General features: G+C 52.9%; 1 protein-coding gene across 2 annotated transcripts in view; it reads left to right on the forward strand.

The window, feature by feature from the left end:
- The window catches only part of NKD1 (NKD inhibitor of Wnt signaling pathway 1), a 78,822-nt gene extending 71,049 nt beyond the window's left edge, over positions 1–7,773 (forward strand). For both annotated transcript variants that reach the window (XM_077132400.1, XM_077132401.1), the window contains 4 exons: positions 3,769–3,916; positions 4,429–4,513; positions 5,841–5,968; positions 6,741–7,773. In XM_077132400.1, the coding sequence (XP_076988515.1) occupies positions 3,769–3,916; positions 4,429–4,513; positions 5,841–5,968; positions 6,741–7,330 (951 nt within the window). In that variant the 3' untranslated portion in view covers positions 7,331–7,773. The remainder of the gene's footprint in view (positions 1–3,768; positions 3,917–4,428; positions 4,514–5,840; positions 5,969–6,740) is intronic.
- Positions 7,774–15,602: the final 7,829 nt, after the last annotated feature.

The raw sequence follows: 15,602 nt of genomic DNA on the forward strand, positions 1-15,602 counted from the left end.
CCTTGCAGCTCTGCCAGTCTGATGAGGGATGAGAGCCTAAACAATTATAGGGTCATTGTAAGCCGGGAAGCATTCAATGAAGGCAACAGACAGGAACAGGGGGGAGATGGGTGGGATGGCCAGGGAAGACTTCTTGGAGGAGGCGGCACAGGAGCCATGCAGCACGCAAAGCTGGGAGAGAGCTCCAGGCTCAGAGGTGGCAAGGGCAGAGGCTTGGGGTGCTTAAGGAACCGAAAGAGACTGGTGTGGTTGTGGCTTAAACAGAAGAGATGTGGCTGTGGTCAGAGAGCCGGATCAGGGCGGGGGGGGGGGGGGGTGGTGGTCAGCGGGGCTGTGGAGACCTGGCAGGGAGGCAGGATTTGATTCCAGGAGCTGAGGGCATGTCATGCCAAGCCTCTGTCTGTCTTTTGCCCTCCACAGGAGGCCTTCGTTTTTGGGTGTGTGGCCCAGTTTCTGGGCATTTGGCACGGAGCTCTGAGGTTAGCACAGCTGGGCTCCCCACCCGCCTCCAGTCTGGGTGTGAGGGCTGCTGGGCATTCTCGGACAGGCACTGGGGCTGAGCATCCTTTCCTCCGTGGATGGCTCAGGAGCAAATTGGCCTTTAAGCTGTAAGGAGAGACTTGGGTAAAAAGGCTACCTCCTCCTCAGCCTCCCTTTGGTTGATGGAGGAAGCCAGGACTGGCTTTTACTCATTTGGAACTCTGGGATATAAGTGTTGGAATCTCAGCTTGAACCACTGTAAGTTAAAAAACAGAAAGTATCTCTTGGCTCATGCAGCTGAAATTTGGTCCGGAAAACTGACTTCAGGCATGGCTGGATCCAGAGGCTCCGTGTCTTCAGGACCAGGCCTTCATGGCTCTGTGTCCTCTGCGACATTTATTATCAGGTAGATACTCCCCTGGGCAGTAGTAAGGTGACAGCTGACTGTCTCAGCACCCTACCGCCCCCCAATGAGAGTCAACGAAAGTTCCAGAACCCACCTTCCATGGCTCTGATTGAGTCAGGTGCCTGGCTCAATCAGAGCCAGTCCTTTTTGCTATGGGTTTGTGATAAATGAGTTGGCTGAGTATAGCCATGTGCTCTTTCTGGAAAGGTTATTTGACATACAAACCATACAGACTGAAAGTCAGGGTGTAGTTTACTAAATATAATCAGGGAACTATTACCAGAAGATTCTGGGCAGGTAGAAGGGGCCACTTTGGAAGTGGTGGAGACCCTCCCTAGTTTGGAACCCTATGCAGTTGGGAGATGGTTTAGATGACACTGCCAACTTCCCTCCAGCTGCAGAGCTGAGAAGACACCAGCAATGCTGGCAGTGAAGGGGGCTGGACCGGCCGGATGGGTACAGGCAGTGTGCGGCAGACAGCAAGTCTCAGACATTCATGATCAGCCTTGAGCGAGCCCCTGACTGGGTGCCAGGCTTGCAGTTCCCTATCAGGCCTCAGTTTCCCCCTCTGTAAAATAGGGCCATAGAAGCTGGGCCCCAGCAAGCCTCCTGGAGCTCCCATGAGGCTCGCATCTGTTAGTGGAGGCGTGTACACCTTGAGTACTTGAAGCCTAAGGGGTGACTGTATATTCTGGGAGTGGGGAGCCACTGGTCCTCCCCAGCCTCTTTGGGAAATGGCATCCACTATATAATTATTTTCAAAGGGAAACAGATCTCAGGCTTTCAAGCTTGGGTGGCTGAGCTGAGGTGGCGTGGCCCAGTGAGGCAGCTACCTCTGGGGTGGGCAGGCCTCCTTCTTGGCGGGCGACAGGGGCCCTCTCCTCTCACCTGTGCAGCCGTGAAGACCACACAGCGTCTTGCAGCTGCCTTCCTGATTCCTTGCTGGTTGAGAAGATGCTGACAGTAAAAGTACGTGTCCCCCACCTGGGGGCCTTGCAGAACCTTGGGGCAGACTCTGCTTTCTGAGTCTGTGTCCATGTTTTCCGTGACCCTCAGTAGAGAGAGGAATCACAGGGAAGTGAGGGTTTCCAAGGAGGTGCCCAGCCTGGCCCGGAGACGGATCCTTTCATGGCTCATGGGATCCTTTCTTTTTCCTTCCAAGGAGCCAGGAGGTTGGATCCCAGTCAAGGGAGGATCCAGCCTGGTATTTCCCCTGGGCTAATTTTAGCTCCAAAGCCACTCCCCAGATGTGGCTATAAATACCTTCCTCCTTCCTGCTCTCTGGGCCTTGCTTGCAAGCCCTGTGCGCCTGGGAGTGCAGCTCTCCCTGTGTCCGCAGCCCCGAGCCAGCGGCTGGACCTTCTTTCCACTCTTCTGCATTCGTTCGTGCAGCCCATATTCCATGGGCACCTCCCTGCTCCTTTGTGCCAGGCTCTGTGCCCTCAGTGGGGTTGATGTTCAAGCGGAGATTTCCCAAGCTGCCTGTTCCTAGATCTGCAATCAGCTGGGACCCGCTGGGATCACACCCCAGGCCTTCTAAAGTCTACGAGGTGTGGTGGATTTTGCCGTTGGCCCTTACGTTCCTCTTCTGTAAAATGGACATTGGGGCACCTCCCTGGAGGGAGCACCAAGTGTGACTGTCCAGAGAAGCTGAAGGGAAGGAGAAGGGAGCAGGGTTCTCAGCAGGCCTGGACAGGGAGCTGGGATCGCCAAGGGGAGGAAGCCAGCTGGGCAGCCAGAGCCTGGCTCTCAAACCCCACAATCCCCATCTGGCCCCCAGATGTTCTGATCTGAACCCCCAGAGAGTTTTGTTAAAAAATTAAATTCGATTCTGCAATTTAATAGAAGATTGTGGATTTCTGTTATCTCTGAGAGGGCTATCAGCCTGCATTGCCACAGGGCATGTCTGCTGAGCTGAGCAGAGGTCGCCTCCCATGGTTAGGCCAGTGTCCCTACTTGGTCCCCCCACCTCCCAATCACCCATCCACTTCCCTGCCTGGATGGGTGGTGGGTCAAGTGGGGGCTGGATCTGTCTGTGTGCATGAAGATTGGCTGCGCAGCTGATTGGACACCTGAGGGCCTGACCTACAGACTTGGAAAATATCTTCTCCAAAGGTTTCCAACCCCTTTAAAACAGAAGGCTGTCCTCACTGATGGCCTTAGCAGGTGCCCAGAACAAAGGGTGGCCAGGTTTGGGGAGCCCGGCCCTCTCCTCCTCCCCCCAACTCAGGGGTCTCTGAGGCATCTCAGAGCAGCTCTGGCATCCATGGAGCGTGGCATGGAGACCCCAGTTGGGACCCCAGAGAGAAGGTGTGATTTGATCAAGTTCTAAGAACAGTTTATCTTTTAAGGACACATCTGTACTTTTCCAGTTTCCGTGCAAAATATGCTCATGAGGCCCGAAGGAGAGGCTGTGGCTGCTCTCAGGCTCCCAGGGTCATCCTCAGGTCCACCTATCGCTGTGGGGGGCAGAACCCTCCCTAAGGGCTTTCTCTGGAGCCTGTGCGCTCACGCAGCCCTTGCAGGGCAACCTGGAAGTGGGGCCGATGAAGCATCCCTGGGGAAACCCTGCAGGGCGATAGATAAACCCCAACTCCCTGCCTCTGCATGAGACTCTTCTGAGGGGGTCCCTTTGGGGGCCCCAGGAAGACAGAGCCCCAGCTGCCAATGGTACTAACGCACTCAGTCTTTCCAGACTTTGCCTCCTTTTCCCACCCCACTCCCTGCTCCCTCCCGAGTGGACCTAGTTTTTGTCTTGGGCCGGGCTTGGGGAACCAGAGCCATTTCGGTACCTCCAGGAAAACCTTCGGGCCCCCTGGCTGTTGTGTTTCCAAGGCCCAGTGCTGAAGCCCGCGGGGGTCTCTGCTTCCCTCCCCTCGTAGGACATCACCAGCCTGCTGCACACCATCTACGAGGTGGTCGATTCCTCCGTCAACCACTCCCCAACGTCGAGCAAGACGCTGCGCGTGAAGCTCACGGTGGCCCCCGACGGCAGCCAGGGCCAGAAGCGCATCCTCCTCAACCACGCCGGTGAGGGCCCGGGGGCGGGGGTGGGGGCACGCCCTGCGCACAGCCCACCCCACCCGCCCCCCAGGAAGGCTCCAGCCCCCGCCTGGGAGCAGAAGGGGGTCCTGGGGCTTTTGCTGGGAGCTGCCGTGTGGGTGAGGTGGGATTTGAGCGGGTGCTTGCAGGATTAGGATTTGGAGAGGGACGAGGAGGGAAGGGGTCCCGATGGAAAGAGCTGCACTGGCAAAGCCTCAGAGTGGGAATGGGTGCAGCAAGCAGCCTACAGGCTCGGTGGGGATGAGGGAGGGTGAGATGGAGTTTTGGGGGAGGAGGTGAGAAGGACTGGTAGCTGTGAGCCCCTCTATTTTTGTCCTGGCTTGGAGAACCCTCCCCACACATGCATTGTGAAGCTGCTGTGGGCCAGTTTTCAAGGGCTGCATGCCAGGCCTCTGGAGCAGAGGCCAGGAGGCTGGTCGAGGGTTCAGGGGAGCCACCTGCTCATAGGGGGTTCTTTCTGCTTCTCGGGTGGGGCTCAGATCTGCAGAGCATGAGGCCCAGAGCAGAGACCAGGCCCACTGAGGAGCTGCGAAGCTGGGAGAAGAAACAGCGAGCCTCGCTCAGGTATGGCGGGGCCGGCCAGAAGTGGCAGCCCAGTGCGCGTGGGCACGTTTGAAGCACCAGGTGTGTACCTCTAGTGGAGGGATTCTGAGCAGGAGGTCCCAGTCTCTGCCATCAATTTTAGAGTCACAGACTCACAAATCGAACTAATTAAAAAAAAAACAACTTAAAAATAGCATTCCTTTACTCCAAGTGCTTTTGGCCAGATATGTTTTGGAATTCATCATGGTTTAGATTTTAGAAAGGTGCTGCCAGTGTATTCCCCACGCCTTATAGGCAGGGTCTGAGCAGGACCCCGGGACCTAGCACATTGCTGTTTCTGCAGGGAGATGTGTGAAGACTCACAGTAGGGAGCTAACAATAACTGCCTTCACTTCAATGTATGGTAAGCTCTGCTGCCAGATGACAAGAAACTCCTTGGTTTTCCAGCCTTTTCGGATTTCAGAATTGTGGATAAGGGATTGTGATGCTGCAGTTACCATTCACATGTTGTTATTTCTTGAACAGGAAGGAAGGAAGAAGGGAGGGATGGAGGGAAGGAGGGAAGGAAGGAAGAAGGGAGGGATGGAGGGAAGGAAGGAAGAAGGAGAGGCTGTGAGCAGGTGAAGAAAGAGAGAGAGACTGTGTAAGGAAAAACATTGAAAAATGGCAGTAATGCAGGAGCAATGAAACTATGTTGAGCATCCTGTAAGGGAAATGACAGGAGTTCAAGAAGCACTGGCATAGAGCTAAAAAGAAGATGGCTCCAGTAGGGGCCACGGGGGGAATACAGGAGGGAGGGACAAGAATCAGGGGTATCCAGGCTGGCTGGAGATGTGGGTATGTGATGGGTTGGGTGTGTTATGGGTTGGGTGTGTTATGGGGTGGGTGGGTGGGTGGGAGGGCATGTAGGGGTGGGAAGGGGCAGGGAGCCCAGTGTCCTGCAGTGGAGAAAGGGGTCCCCTGGCAGCACATCCAGGGGGAGCCTGGCCAGGGGTTAGGTTGTCTGCCTGGGGCAGGGTGGGCACACACAGTATGAAGCCTGGCTTTGGGGCAGCCTTAAGTTTTGACCAGTCACCCCTCACATTTGCTTTTGGGCCTGTTCAAAAGCAAAGCCCCCCCCCCATACCTCCCAGTAGCCCACGGGAGGTTGGACAGGGGTCTTTATATTTGCTGGCAGGGGAACACACGGATCCAGAGACCAGGGGTGACTCTTCCTTCTCCAATCCCTTCCCAGGACCCAGAAGGAAATTAGAAAGGTCCAAAGGATTTGTCCTGGTGGTTTCCCAGTAGCCAGGCTGCCCCACCCGGCGCCCAGGGCTTCCCTGCTCACTCTGCTCCGCCTGCACAGGTTCCAGGGCGGGGAAGGTGTTGAGCAGGCTGGCTGCCACCACCACTGCGTGGATGAGAACATCGAGCGGAGAAACCACTACTTAGATCTTGCTGGGATAGAAAACTACACGTCCCAGTTTGGGCCTGGTAAGGGGGCTCCGGGGCAAGGGGAGGGCTCCTGGGCAAGGGGAGGGCTCCTGGGCTGGTGGGGCAGGACGAGACTGCAGCAGGGAAGCCACAGCTTTTACCCGACAGGCTAACGAATCTTCTTAGAGGAGGTAGCACTAAAAACATTTTAAAAATTGAAGGAATACCTGCACAACATTGAAGAAAATAAAATAGTATCCAAGGGCTTATAATACAAGGGAAAACAACAGTTCCCTGCTCCATTCCAACCCACCCCCGCCCTGTTCCCCAAGGTCACCCTCAGGACCTCTTGGCTGTGTCTTCCTGTGCAGCCCTCACCTCCGTATCACTAAGAATATGCTGCTCTGTCCATCTCGGCTCCGGAGAAAGATGCAGCCGCCTTCATTTCACTCCCCCCAGCTCCCTTCTCCCCATCTTCCTAATAGGTTTGATTCCTCTGTGGGTGTCTCTATATATTCTGAGTAATATAACTTCCTTCTTTTTTCATTGACCTTGAATGGTTACCCATGTCTCTATCTGATTCTTTCTTTCTCTCAGAAGGAGAATTTCTTATTTTGAAGACCCAACAAAGAAAAAATTCTTCCCACTTAGCAGACGGACAAACCAAAGTCCCGTTTCAGAGAAGTTCTTCCAAGGCCTTGAGCAGCCAGGGAGGGTAGCTCTGATGAAGGACAGCTGGCATTTATCATCCTGGGAGAACTGGGGAGGGGTTGATTTCTGGGGCACCAGCACACGGTAAGTGCTCATTAAGTGTTGTTGCATTGGTTCCTAGGCTCCCCTTTGGTGGCCCAGAAGTCAGAACTGGCCCCCCGCACCTCCAACCCCACCCGATCTCGCTCCCATGAGCCGGAAGCCATCCACGTCCCACACCGCCGGCCCCAAGGTGCGGACCCAGGCTCCTGCCACTTCCTCGACACCCCATTCACCAAGGTCTCAGAGCTCCAGCAGCGGCTCCGGGGCGCCCAGGACGGCAGCAAGCACTTTGTGAGGTCCCCCAAGGCCCAGGGCAAGAGTGTGGGTGTGGGCCCCCCAACCAGAGGGGCAAGGAGCAAACCCCCTCTGGGGCCCACTGGCCCTGCGGTGTCCCCCTCTGCCCATGTGGCCGCCGGCCCGGCCCTCCTCCCCGCCCTGGCACCCCTCGGGCACAAGAAACACAAGCACCGCGCCAAGGAGAGCCAGCAGGGGTGCCGGGGCCTGCAGCCTCCGCTGGGCGCGGGCGGCCCTGGGGTGGGGCGGGAGCACGGGCGAGAACTGCCTGCCGTGGTGGTGTACGAGAGCCCCGCCGGCCAGGCCGTGCAGAGACACGAGCATCATCACCACCATGAGCACCACCACCACTACCACCACTTCTACCAGACATAGAGCCCCGCCCCGAGCCCCCACCCCCCACCGGCCCGCCGGATGAAGGAGCCCCTCCCCCGACGCCCCGAGCATACTATCTATTAATTATTGTTATGATGATGGTTGTTGTTATTAGTAATTATTGTTACTCCACTAATCTCCAGCTAGCCTCCATGTAGAAGACATACGGAAACCAAGAACTAAACTTATTTATATGTTGTGGGGACTGCGTAACTCACTCCAGACAAGACTCAGGGTTCGGAAGCAGCCCATAGGCGGCAGAGGCTCCGTGGCTTTGGAAGCTGTGGTTTGCACGTGGATTGCCCCAAACCCTTCCCAGCCCCACTCGAGCCCTCGGCCAGAACTCAGCCCCTATGCATTCTCTTCCAGGGGAACACCCTTACCTGGCCGGGCTTTCAGAAACCCTTGAGATCTCCGAGAAGATAAACAGCTGCTACCTCTTAGTCTCCTGATTTTTTATTTTTATTTTGCCCTTAACTGATTGTAACGTGCTACAAGGGATTTCAGCGGACTGCTGATGTGCGGCCTTCCTGCAGTCTCCAGGTTTTGCTCCCACCTAGAAACTTTCGCCATCCTTTCTGGCAGTTCTCTTCTCTTTCACGCCTTTCCAGTGGAAACACGCCCTGGCCAAAAACAGTCCCATCTTTTCTGCCCTGCACAACATGAAAATACACTTGTCTTCCCCTTTCCCTCCTTCTCTTTTCTTTAGAAAGATACACATACACACATTTAAAGACTATCTCAGAAACCAGCTTTCTCCTTTTGGAAACTGCTGGAGAGGGAACCAGCCACATACACTAGGGCAATTGTGTGTTTTTGGTTGTGACCAAGGATGCGGAAGCCTTGTCCTTTACAACATCGGCAAATATTTATGTACCTACATGGTTCTTAAACAGAGCTTTCTGCATCTATAGCTAGATGCCACCTGTCTTTTTATGTATCTTTCTATAAATATACACTCTCAGGTACCTTTTCTGGTGTGTAGAAATCAGTGGTTTGTGTCTCTGGAAACTTCCTAAGTCCAAATGTGATGCTGGGTGCCTCCTGTTGGAGGCTGGTTGTCCATCAGCTGCAAATAATCATTTGCCTCTTATCTAGATCCTTTCTAGGGGCTTGGGATCTGATAGGTTTTGGAGAGACCTGACTGTAGTACAGAAGCTTGAGGGGAAGTGAGACCAGTAGCCAGAATTGGACCCTGCAGCAATGACTTCTGCAGAGTCAGATTTTGACTGAGCCAGGAGACCAGAAAAGCACCATTGTCAACCTGTCAGGGTCCCAGCAAAAAACCAGAGGGCACACTTGAGTTGGTTAATTTGAGAAGTGTTTGATGAAAGCATTATTTTTAAAGTGTGGGAAAAACCCTCAAGAGAGTGCAGAATTCTGGGGCTAGCACCACGGGCCCCACTCCTACCCTGGCTGGAGGAGCTGAGGGAGAGAGTCAGCCTTTACAGGGGTGGGAGGCAGGGAAATTAATATCCTGGCCTCACTCACCTGCTGTACTGAATCCTGCTAAGGCACATTGGCTGAAGCCACTGGGGGGCAGAGGGCAAGAGAGCTAGTTGATGAGGATCATGAGTGCAGCCTCCAGGGCAGAGAGGAGAGGGGAGAATGAATCTGGAGGATCTCAAGAAGGGACTCCAGCTGCCTTCCTTTCTGCTGCCTTTGCCTCCCAGCGGGGATCCTCTTTTCTGGAGCCTCCAGTTTGGATTTACTGGGGTCAGTGAGGGGTTGTTTTGGAAGACAGTGATATAGTTGTCACCTTATTACATTTATTAACTGCTGGATTATGCCAGTTCATCCTCAAAACAACCCCGTGAAGCAGACACTGGAAATCCAGGTGTACATCCCAGGCTCAGAGACTTGAAGTAACTTGCTTGAGACCACACAGCAGGCAGCAGAGCTGCGTGCGATTCTGGATGATTCTTGTCTGAGTCTTCTGCAAGACTCCTCGACCACGGAGAGGGGATTGTGTTGGCTCGTGGAACCAAATCTGGGTGACCCCAGGATGGGACAAGATCCAGAGATGTGGAATGAAGCCGTTCGTTCTGGTCCCTCCCTCTCACTGCATTTACATTTCTCCCCTCCCACTCCACAATGGTTGCAGGGCGAGTGACCAAGCCGCTAGTAAGCTATTAGCGTTCACATCCCAACAACGACAGGACCAGAAGGAAACAGCTTTCCCACAGCCTGGGGAAGCCCAGAAAAGGATTCTGATTGGCTGGGCTTAGATCAGGTATCAATCCCTAAGTCAATCGCTGCGGTCCCTTGGGTCACGTGCCCACAGGGGCGGGGTCTGTGCCGGAAACAGGTGGGGGGGAGCCAAGCAGACAAGAATTGCTGCAGCCATGGAAACAGCTGGGTTCGGCTCTGGGGTTTCAGGTTCCTGGTTTTTTTCGCAACTTCTGCAGTCTTCCCTTGCTCCACGCCTGTCAGAATTCTGTTATTTCTTGGTAGCTGGAATTTCCCTAACTTTTAAAAATTATTATTTTTAATGGTAACATGCACATATGAAAGTTTCAAATGGTACAAAAAGGCGTATAGGAAAAAGTAAGCTTCTCTTCCTGTATGACTCGGCTTCCCTCACAGTCAGCAGCTTTCCAGAACATTTCAGTGTAGTGTGGTGATTGTGAGCTCATGCTTTGGTGCCACGCTGCCTAGGTTCAAATTCTGAGTCCCTCTCTTAGTATCTCTGAACTTCAGATGGAATACTTTACCTCTTGAAGCCTCAGTTTCCCCCTTTATAAGAGGAGCTTGCAAACCTTTTTACCTCAAAGGGCTCTAGTGAGAGTTCAATGAGTGCAACAGTGCGTGACCCCTCAAACATTAGCTGTCTTTACTTACAATGTAAATGCATTTGTAAACACTAGCTCATAAATTTTATTGATTTTTTTTCAATATTTTGAAATTTGAAACAAAATCCTGTAACAGAAAGTGTGGACTAGCTCCCCAGATTTTTTAAATGCTGACATTTTGCAATATTTCAGGTCTATTTTTTAATTATTTTTTAAAAATATTTTTATTGACAAATACAGTCCGTATATGAGGAACAATCAGTGGCTCACAATATCATCACATAGTTGTGTATTCATCACCATGATCACTTTTTTAAACATTTGCATCACTCCAGAAAAATAAAAGGAAGAAACTCATACATCCCATACCCCTTACCCTCCTTCTTATTGAACACTAATGTTTCCGTCTACTCAATTTATTTTACCCCTTGTACTCCCTATTATTTATTTATTTATTTTCTATATTCTTTTACTCATCTGTCCATACCCTGGATAAAAGGAGCATCAAACCCAAAGAGACACAACGTTTTCACAATCACACAGCCGCATTGTAGAAGTTATATTATTTCAGGTCTATTTTGAAGAAAGAAATCACTGCCTTTACTGCTTAATCCCCTTCCCACCCCACCATTTAATTTTTATACAAGGCACAGCATAGTATACATGTTTTTGCCCTTTTTCTTTACAACATGTTATATTTGAAGATCTACCCCTCTCCTTCCCAGTCACAGAGCTCTGCCCCCTCTTCTCTAACAGCTGCTAAGCCTTCTGCACAGAGGAACTGGCCCCGTGGGAGCTGTATTTGTCCCGTTTCCTCCTGGCGGGCACGGAGGTTGTCTCTCATCCTGGACGTGCTGTGTGTTGTAGGCAGTATGCTGTGCTGAGGATCTCTGCACAGGGCTTGTCTGGGTGCCCCCCGGCAGGCAGATGACAGAATGTTCTGGCCGTGGACCTGCCTAGTTAGAGGACATGTGTGATTTAACTTTGATACTATTGTAAATGATCTTTAAAAGAAGTTGTGTCAAAGAATTAGAAATTGAAGGAAGAAGAGAGAGGAAAAATGGAGGGAGGGAGAAAGGAAGTAAGGAAGGGTGGGAGAAAGTCAGGAAAAGAAGACTAGAAAGGGTCAGCCACGCTTCCCTGGTGAGGCTTTGAGCACACTTTCCTGCAGGCTTCTGTGGGCAAGAAGTTTTGTCTTGGTGACAAATCTCTTGACATCCATTTCAGAGGAGCTGTCGGTTTCCCCAGACCTTTCTCCCCTGTCCTGGAGAAGTTGTATAGAAAACTGAACTTGTGGCTTGGCTTGCCTCACTCATGCACAGGCACACACACGCACACTTGCCTGCATGCACCAGCTGTGCCATGAGAGAATGCATTTCTGCTAGGGCCAAGGAAACTGCCAGCCTGCCACTGGGCTCTGGAACCCCCATGTGTTCAATGATTCCCATGTGTTCTGGGACCCCCATGTGTTCACATGCAGTGGGGCTCCCAGCTAGCTGCCAGGGCCTGCTCTCATCTCCCAGGAAACCCTGGGGGTGAGGTGCCAGGCTTGTTCATTTCACATCCAGCCATGCCAGTTATACTTTTTGGCAAAGGAAACAGCTGGGAGCAGCTTATTCTGCTCTACATGCCACCCCCACCCCCTCCCCACTTAAGCATTTAGATCTCAGATCATGACTGGGACAGAGGAAAGGCAGAAGGAGGCAAGGCCACCTGCACCTCCAGCACCATTTCTATCAGAGGCCGGCATTAAGAACCTGGCTTCTGGGAGGCCTGTCAGTACTTGCGGGATTGAAAGGGGGACCCCTGAAATGTGCCCGCCACCCACCGCCCTCACCTCCTCAAGGGAGAGAGGGCTGCCTACCACCCAGCTGACCCCTGGTGATTGCACGTCTCCCAAAGACCCCCAGGTAGCCTCTCCACCCCCTAGTCAAGCTCCAGCAGCCACTCTGCTTCCCCTGGCCAACTGGGCATGGCCCAGCAGCCCCCTTCCCCTCTGTGAGCAATGCTGCATTTTGTTTGCCCGGCAAATACAGATGGTTCAGCCAAATGTTTTATTGATTCCTAAAGCAGTGCCAATGGCCCCCTTCTTCCATCATCAAAGCTCTGTCACTTGCCACAGTCACGCCCTTTGTTTGGGGCTCTTTTCTGGTTTTGGTTTCGTCACCTCTCACACCGGCAGACCTCTGGCATGGACCCCTCTTCTCAGGAGCTCACATCCTTGAATGATTTTACTGATGAGTGCATTTCCCTGCAAAGGACTTTTGGTACCCAGGGTTTCCTTTAGCATGGAAGGGGAGGTGGTGCTGGGAAGGAGGTGAATGCCAGCATCTGGCCTGGGCATCCCGTCTCAGGTGGGTGACCACTGGGTCTCCGCTCAGCTCCGTGTCTCCCCCCAAAGTAGAAGCACCCTGGTACCTTGGAATCCACGAGCCTGGCCCCGACAAGAGGGTCCCTCCACACATAGGCCTGCAGGGGCCAGATGTCCTGTTGGCAGAGAAGGGAGATGGGGAGAGGGCAGACCGAGATGCTCAAACCCAATCATTCCCATCCTATTTGAGTACTTCAGAATCACTGAGAGATGTTTTTAGATTTTATTTTATGCAGGAAGGGGCGTTAGAGGCTTAGAAGGATGAAGTCCAGGGTCCGAGAACAAGAACGGACACTGGAAGGTGGGGGGATGCGGTGCCATCCAGGCCCCCGGGATTCTCACGCAGATTTTGAGGTGACGTGTAGCGCAGGGTCAAGGCCTTAAGGGGCCCTAAGCCCTGAGAGCGTTACTGCCATCGCCAGCTTCAGTGATCACCTGCTTGACTAAATTAACTCAGTCTTGAATATTGCTGATTGCAAAATTATGGATAAGTTCCTCAAAGCCAAAGCCTTCTCTTCCTAGAGCCACCTTGGCTGGTTCCCCTGCGGGAGGCTGTCACTGGAGTTACTTAGACTGTAATTTTCCTCCTGCGAGAGCCTCACCCCTACGTGCTGCTGTTCCCGGCACACAGTAGGGCCTCCTCAGTGGGAGAGGGAGAGAGGGGTGGGAGGAGGGCGAGGGTGGGGGTTTGGGGAGTTCACATCCTTTACTGTTTGTTTATTATACCCTCCTGCCTTGGGTCCTTGACTTTGGAATTTTTTAAACTAACGTTTCAAAGAAAAGTGTGGGAAAGTACCACAGCATTGCCAACTTTTATTTTTTATTAAATTAGGATGTTAAAAAACACAAAGAGAAAAACTACAGTCTTTTACTGTTTAAAGAAAAGCAAAAAAAAAAGTAGGAAGGGCATAGTTCAGCCTTCGTTAAAGAGAGAAAATCCCTCACTGTGTTACCTTTTCTGCCTCTGGGAACCAGGGAAAATATGAACAAGTAGTTTCCCGTGCTTGTGAATTGGGGTTGGCCGGCGTGGGAATTGCTCTACCCATTTTAGAGATGGGAGAACTGAGATTCCAAGATGGGGCACATAGTACAGACTGGCACTTCTTTCTGAAGCTGAGCCCACACCAGCTCCCAGGCCCCTTTTCCAGGCTGTGGCTGCTGCTGCCTGGAGCCACCCGCTAAAGGGCACAGGGGTAGGCCAACATCCTATGGCCTATGGGGAGGGGGCTTTCCATGGTCTTGCTCACCAGCCATTGACTTAGCAGGGCCACCACGGTGATCTCCTCGTGTGGGTAGGGCCACCGGCAGCCAGGCAGCTTGAACCTGCCACACAGGTCCAGCAGGTGGCTGTGTGCTCTGCGGTCACTGGGGAAGGTTGGGGCAAGGCAGGAACCAACTGGCTCAGAGCCACACCTCCAGAGAGGCTGTGAGTCTGGCGCTCCTACTCCTCCCTTCCCCTTCTTTCCCCTCCCTTCCTCTCCCTTCCCTTCCCTCCTTCCCTTCTTCCCCTTTCCTCCCCTCCTTACGCCCTGTCCACTCTGAGCCTCTAAGAGTCCACCTCTAACCCCTGGGGCCAGACCCAGCATGGGCCACCAGTGTGCTATATTTCATTCATCCAGGCAGGGCTCCAAAAATTTTGAGTTAAAATCTGAAAAACCTAAAAAATCTAAAACCTAGAAATCTGAATTTGTGGCTTTTCTTGTAAAAGAAAAAGAGAGAGAGAGAGAGGGAAAATGTGACCACCCTGGGCCCATTTTCCCACATGGCAATCATCAGCTGGAGCTGCATAACGTATACCCCCACAGCTGGGGTGTCTGCTCTCCAGGTCCCCAGCACCACTCTCATCTGTCCCTGAAGTTGTTTCCTCCCCTCTGTGTCCCCAAGCATCTCACCTTTGGGGCGCAGCTCATGCTGATTCAAAACAGTCTGTTCAAGGCAGAGTTTTTCTAGAAGAATGGCTAATGGGGGCATCTCAGGCATGGGAGGACTTCCACGAGGAGCGCTTTGGGGCCTCCCCACATGACACGGCCCCACGCCTGCATTATGTGAGAGAGGGTTGGCTGGACACCCCTGGCAAACCCTGAGCGAGACCCTGTCCCACACGCCTTAAAGAGGCAAAGAGCACGGAAAGAGCCACCAATTCAAATCTGGAATTCCCCAGGCGCTGTTCCTTGTGAGCTGTTGACTGAGCCAGTGACTTTCCCTCTCTGAGACTCAGAGAGTCTGCCTTCCTGGAAAGTGAGCCTAAGGAGACTCTCTTTGTTTCAGCACAGGGGTCTTCGGAGATTTGAACAAGGTAAGAAATACCAGAGGAGGTTTTTATCCCTCACGCTCCCTAAACAAATGCTGCCCAGCTGCCTTGGAAGAGGGGACAAAAGTCTGCTGATCTAGGGGGGGGGGAGGGAACAAGAGGGAGGGAACATAGGGAATCCCAGCAACTGCTAACCAGACCACCGACTGCAGGCTACGGGCTCGGCTGAGACGGGCAGAACTGCCCATTGTTAGGGAGTCAGGCCAACCTGAGTTAAGTCCTGTTTCTGCTACATCCCAGCTGTGTGACCTTGGACAAGCAACCCGATCTCTCTGTGCCTCAATTTCCTTCTCTGTAACATGGGCCTAATCAGCTCCCAGCCAATACCAGCTCACCAGCCTTTTGATAGAATCACAGTAAATGATTAAATGGGCTGTCAAGTGCTCAGCCCTGAGGGGTACACAGTAGGCCCTCAATCAAGGGCAGCCGTGTTTGTGAGCATCTGGTCCTGTAGGGCTGATGGGGAAGGACCAAATGAAGGGCGCCTGGACCCCACCCCTGCTATAGAACTCTCCTGGGATAGCCACCACTGCTGACTCGAGGACCACTTACTCCACCTGGCCTGTTGCTTTTCCCTTCCAAGTTCAGTGGGGCCTCTGTTCCTTCTAGACCTGATTTGTAGTGTGAATCTGCACAAGTCCCTACCACCTCTCTCCGGGCCTTAAATTCCACCCCTGTATAATGAGATCACCTCTGGCTCTGACAAGCTGAGCCTTGGGGTGGCAGCTCTGTGTCCTAAAAGGAAGGGGCAGTGGTGGGGACCGGCAGCTGGCAAGCCGTGCCCCACAGCTCCTTACA

This window comes from Tamandua tetradactyla, chromosome 16 (genome assembly GCF_023851605.1).
Source record: "Tamandua tetradactyla isolate mTamTet1 chromosome 16, mTamTet1.pri, whole genome shotgun sequence".
NCBI classification, from domain to species: domain Eukaryota; kingdom Metazoa; phylum Chordata; class Mammalia; order Pilosa; family Myrmecophagidae; genus Tamandua; species Tamandua tetradactyla.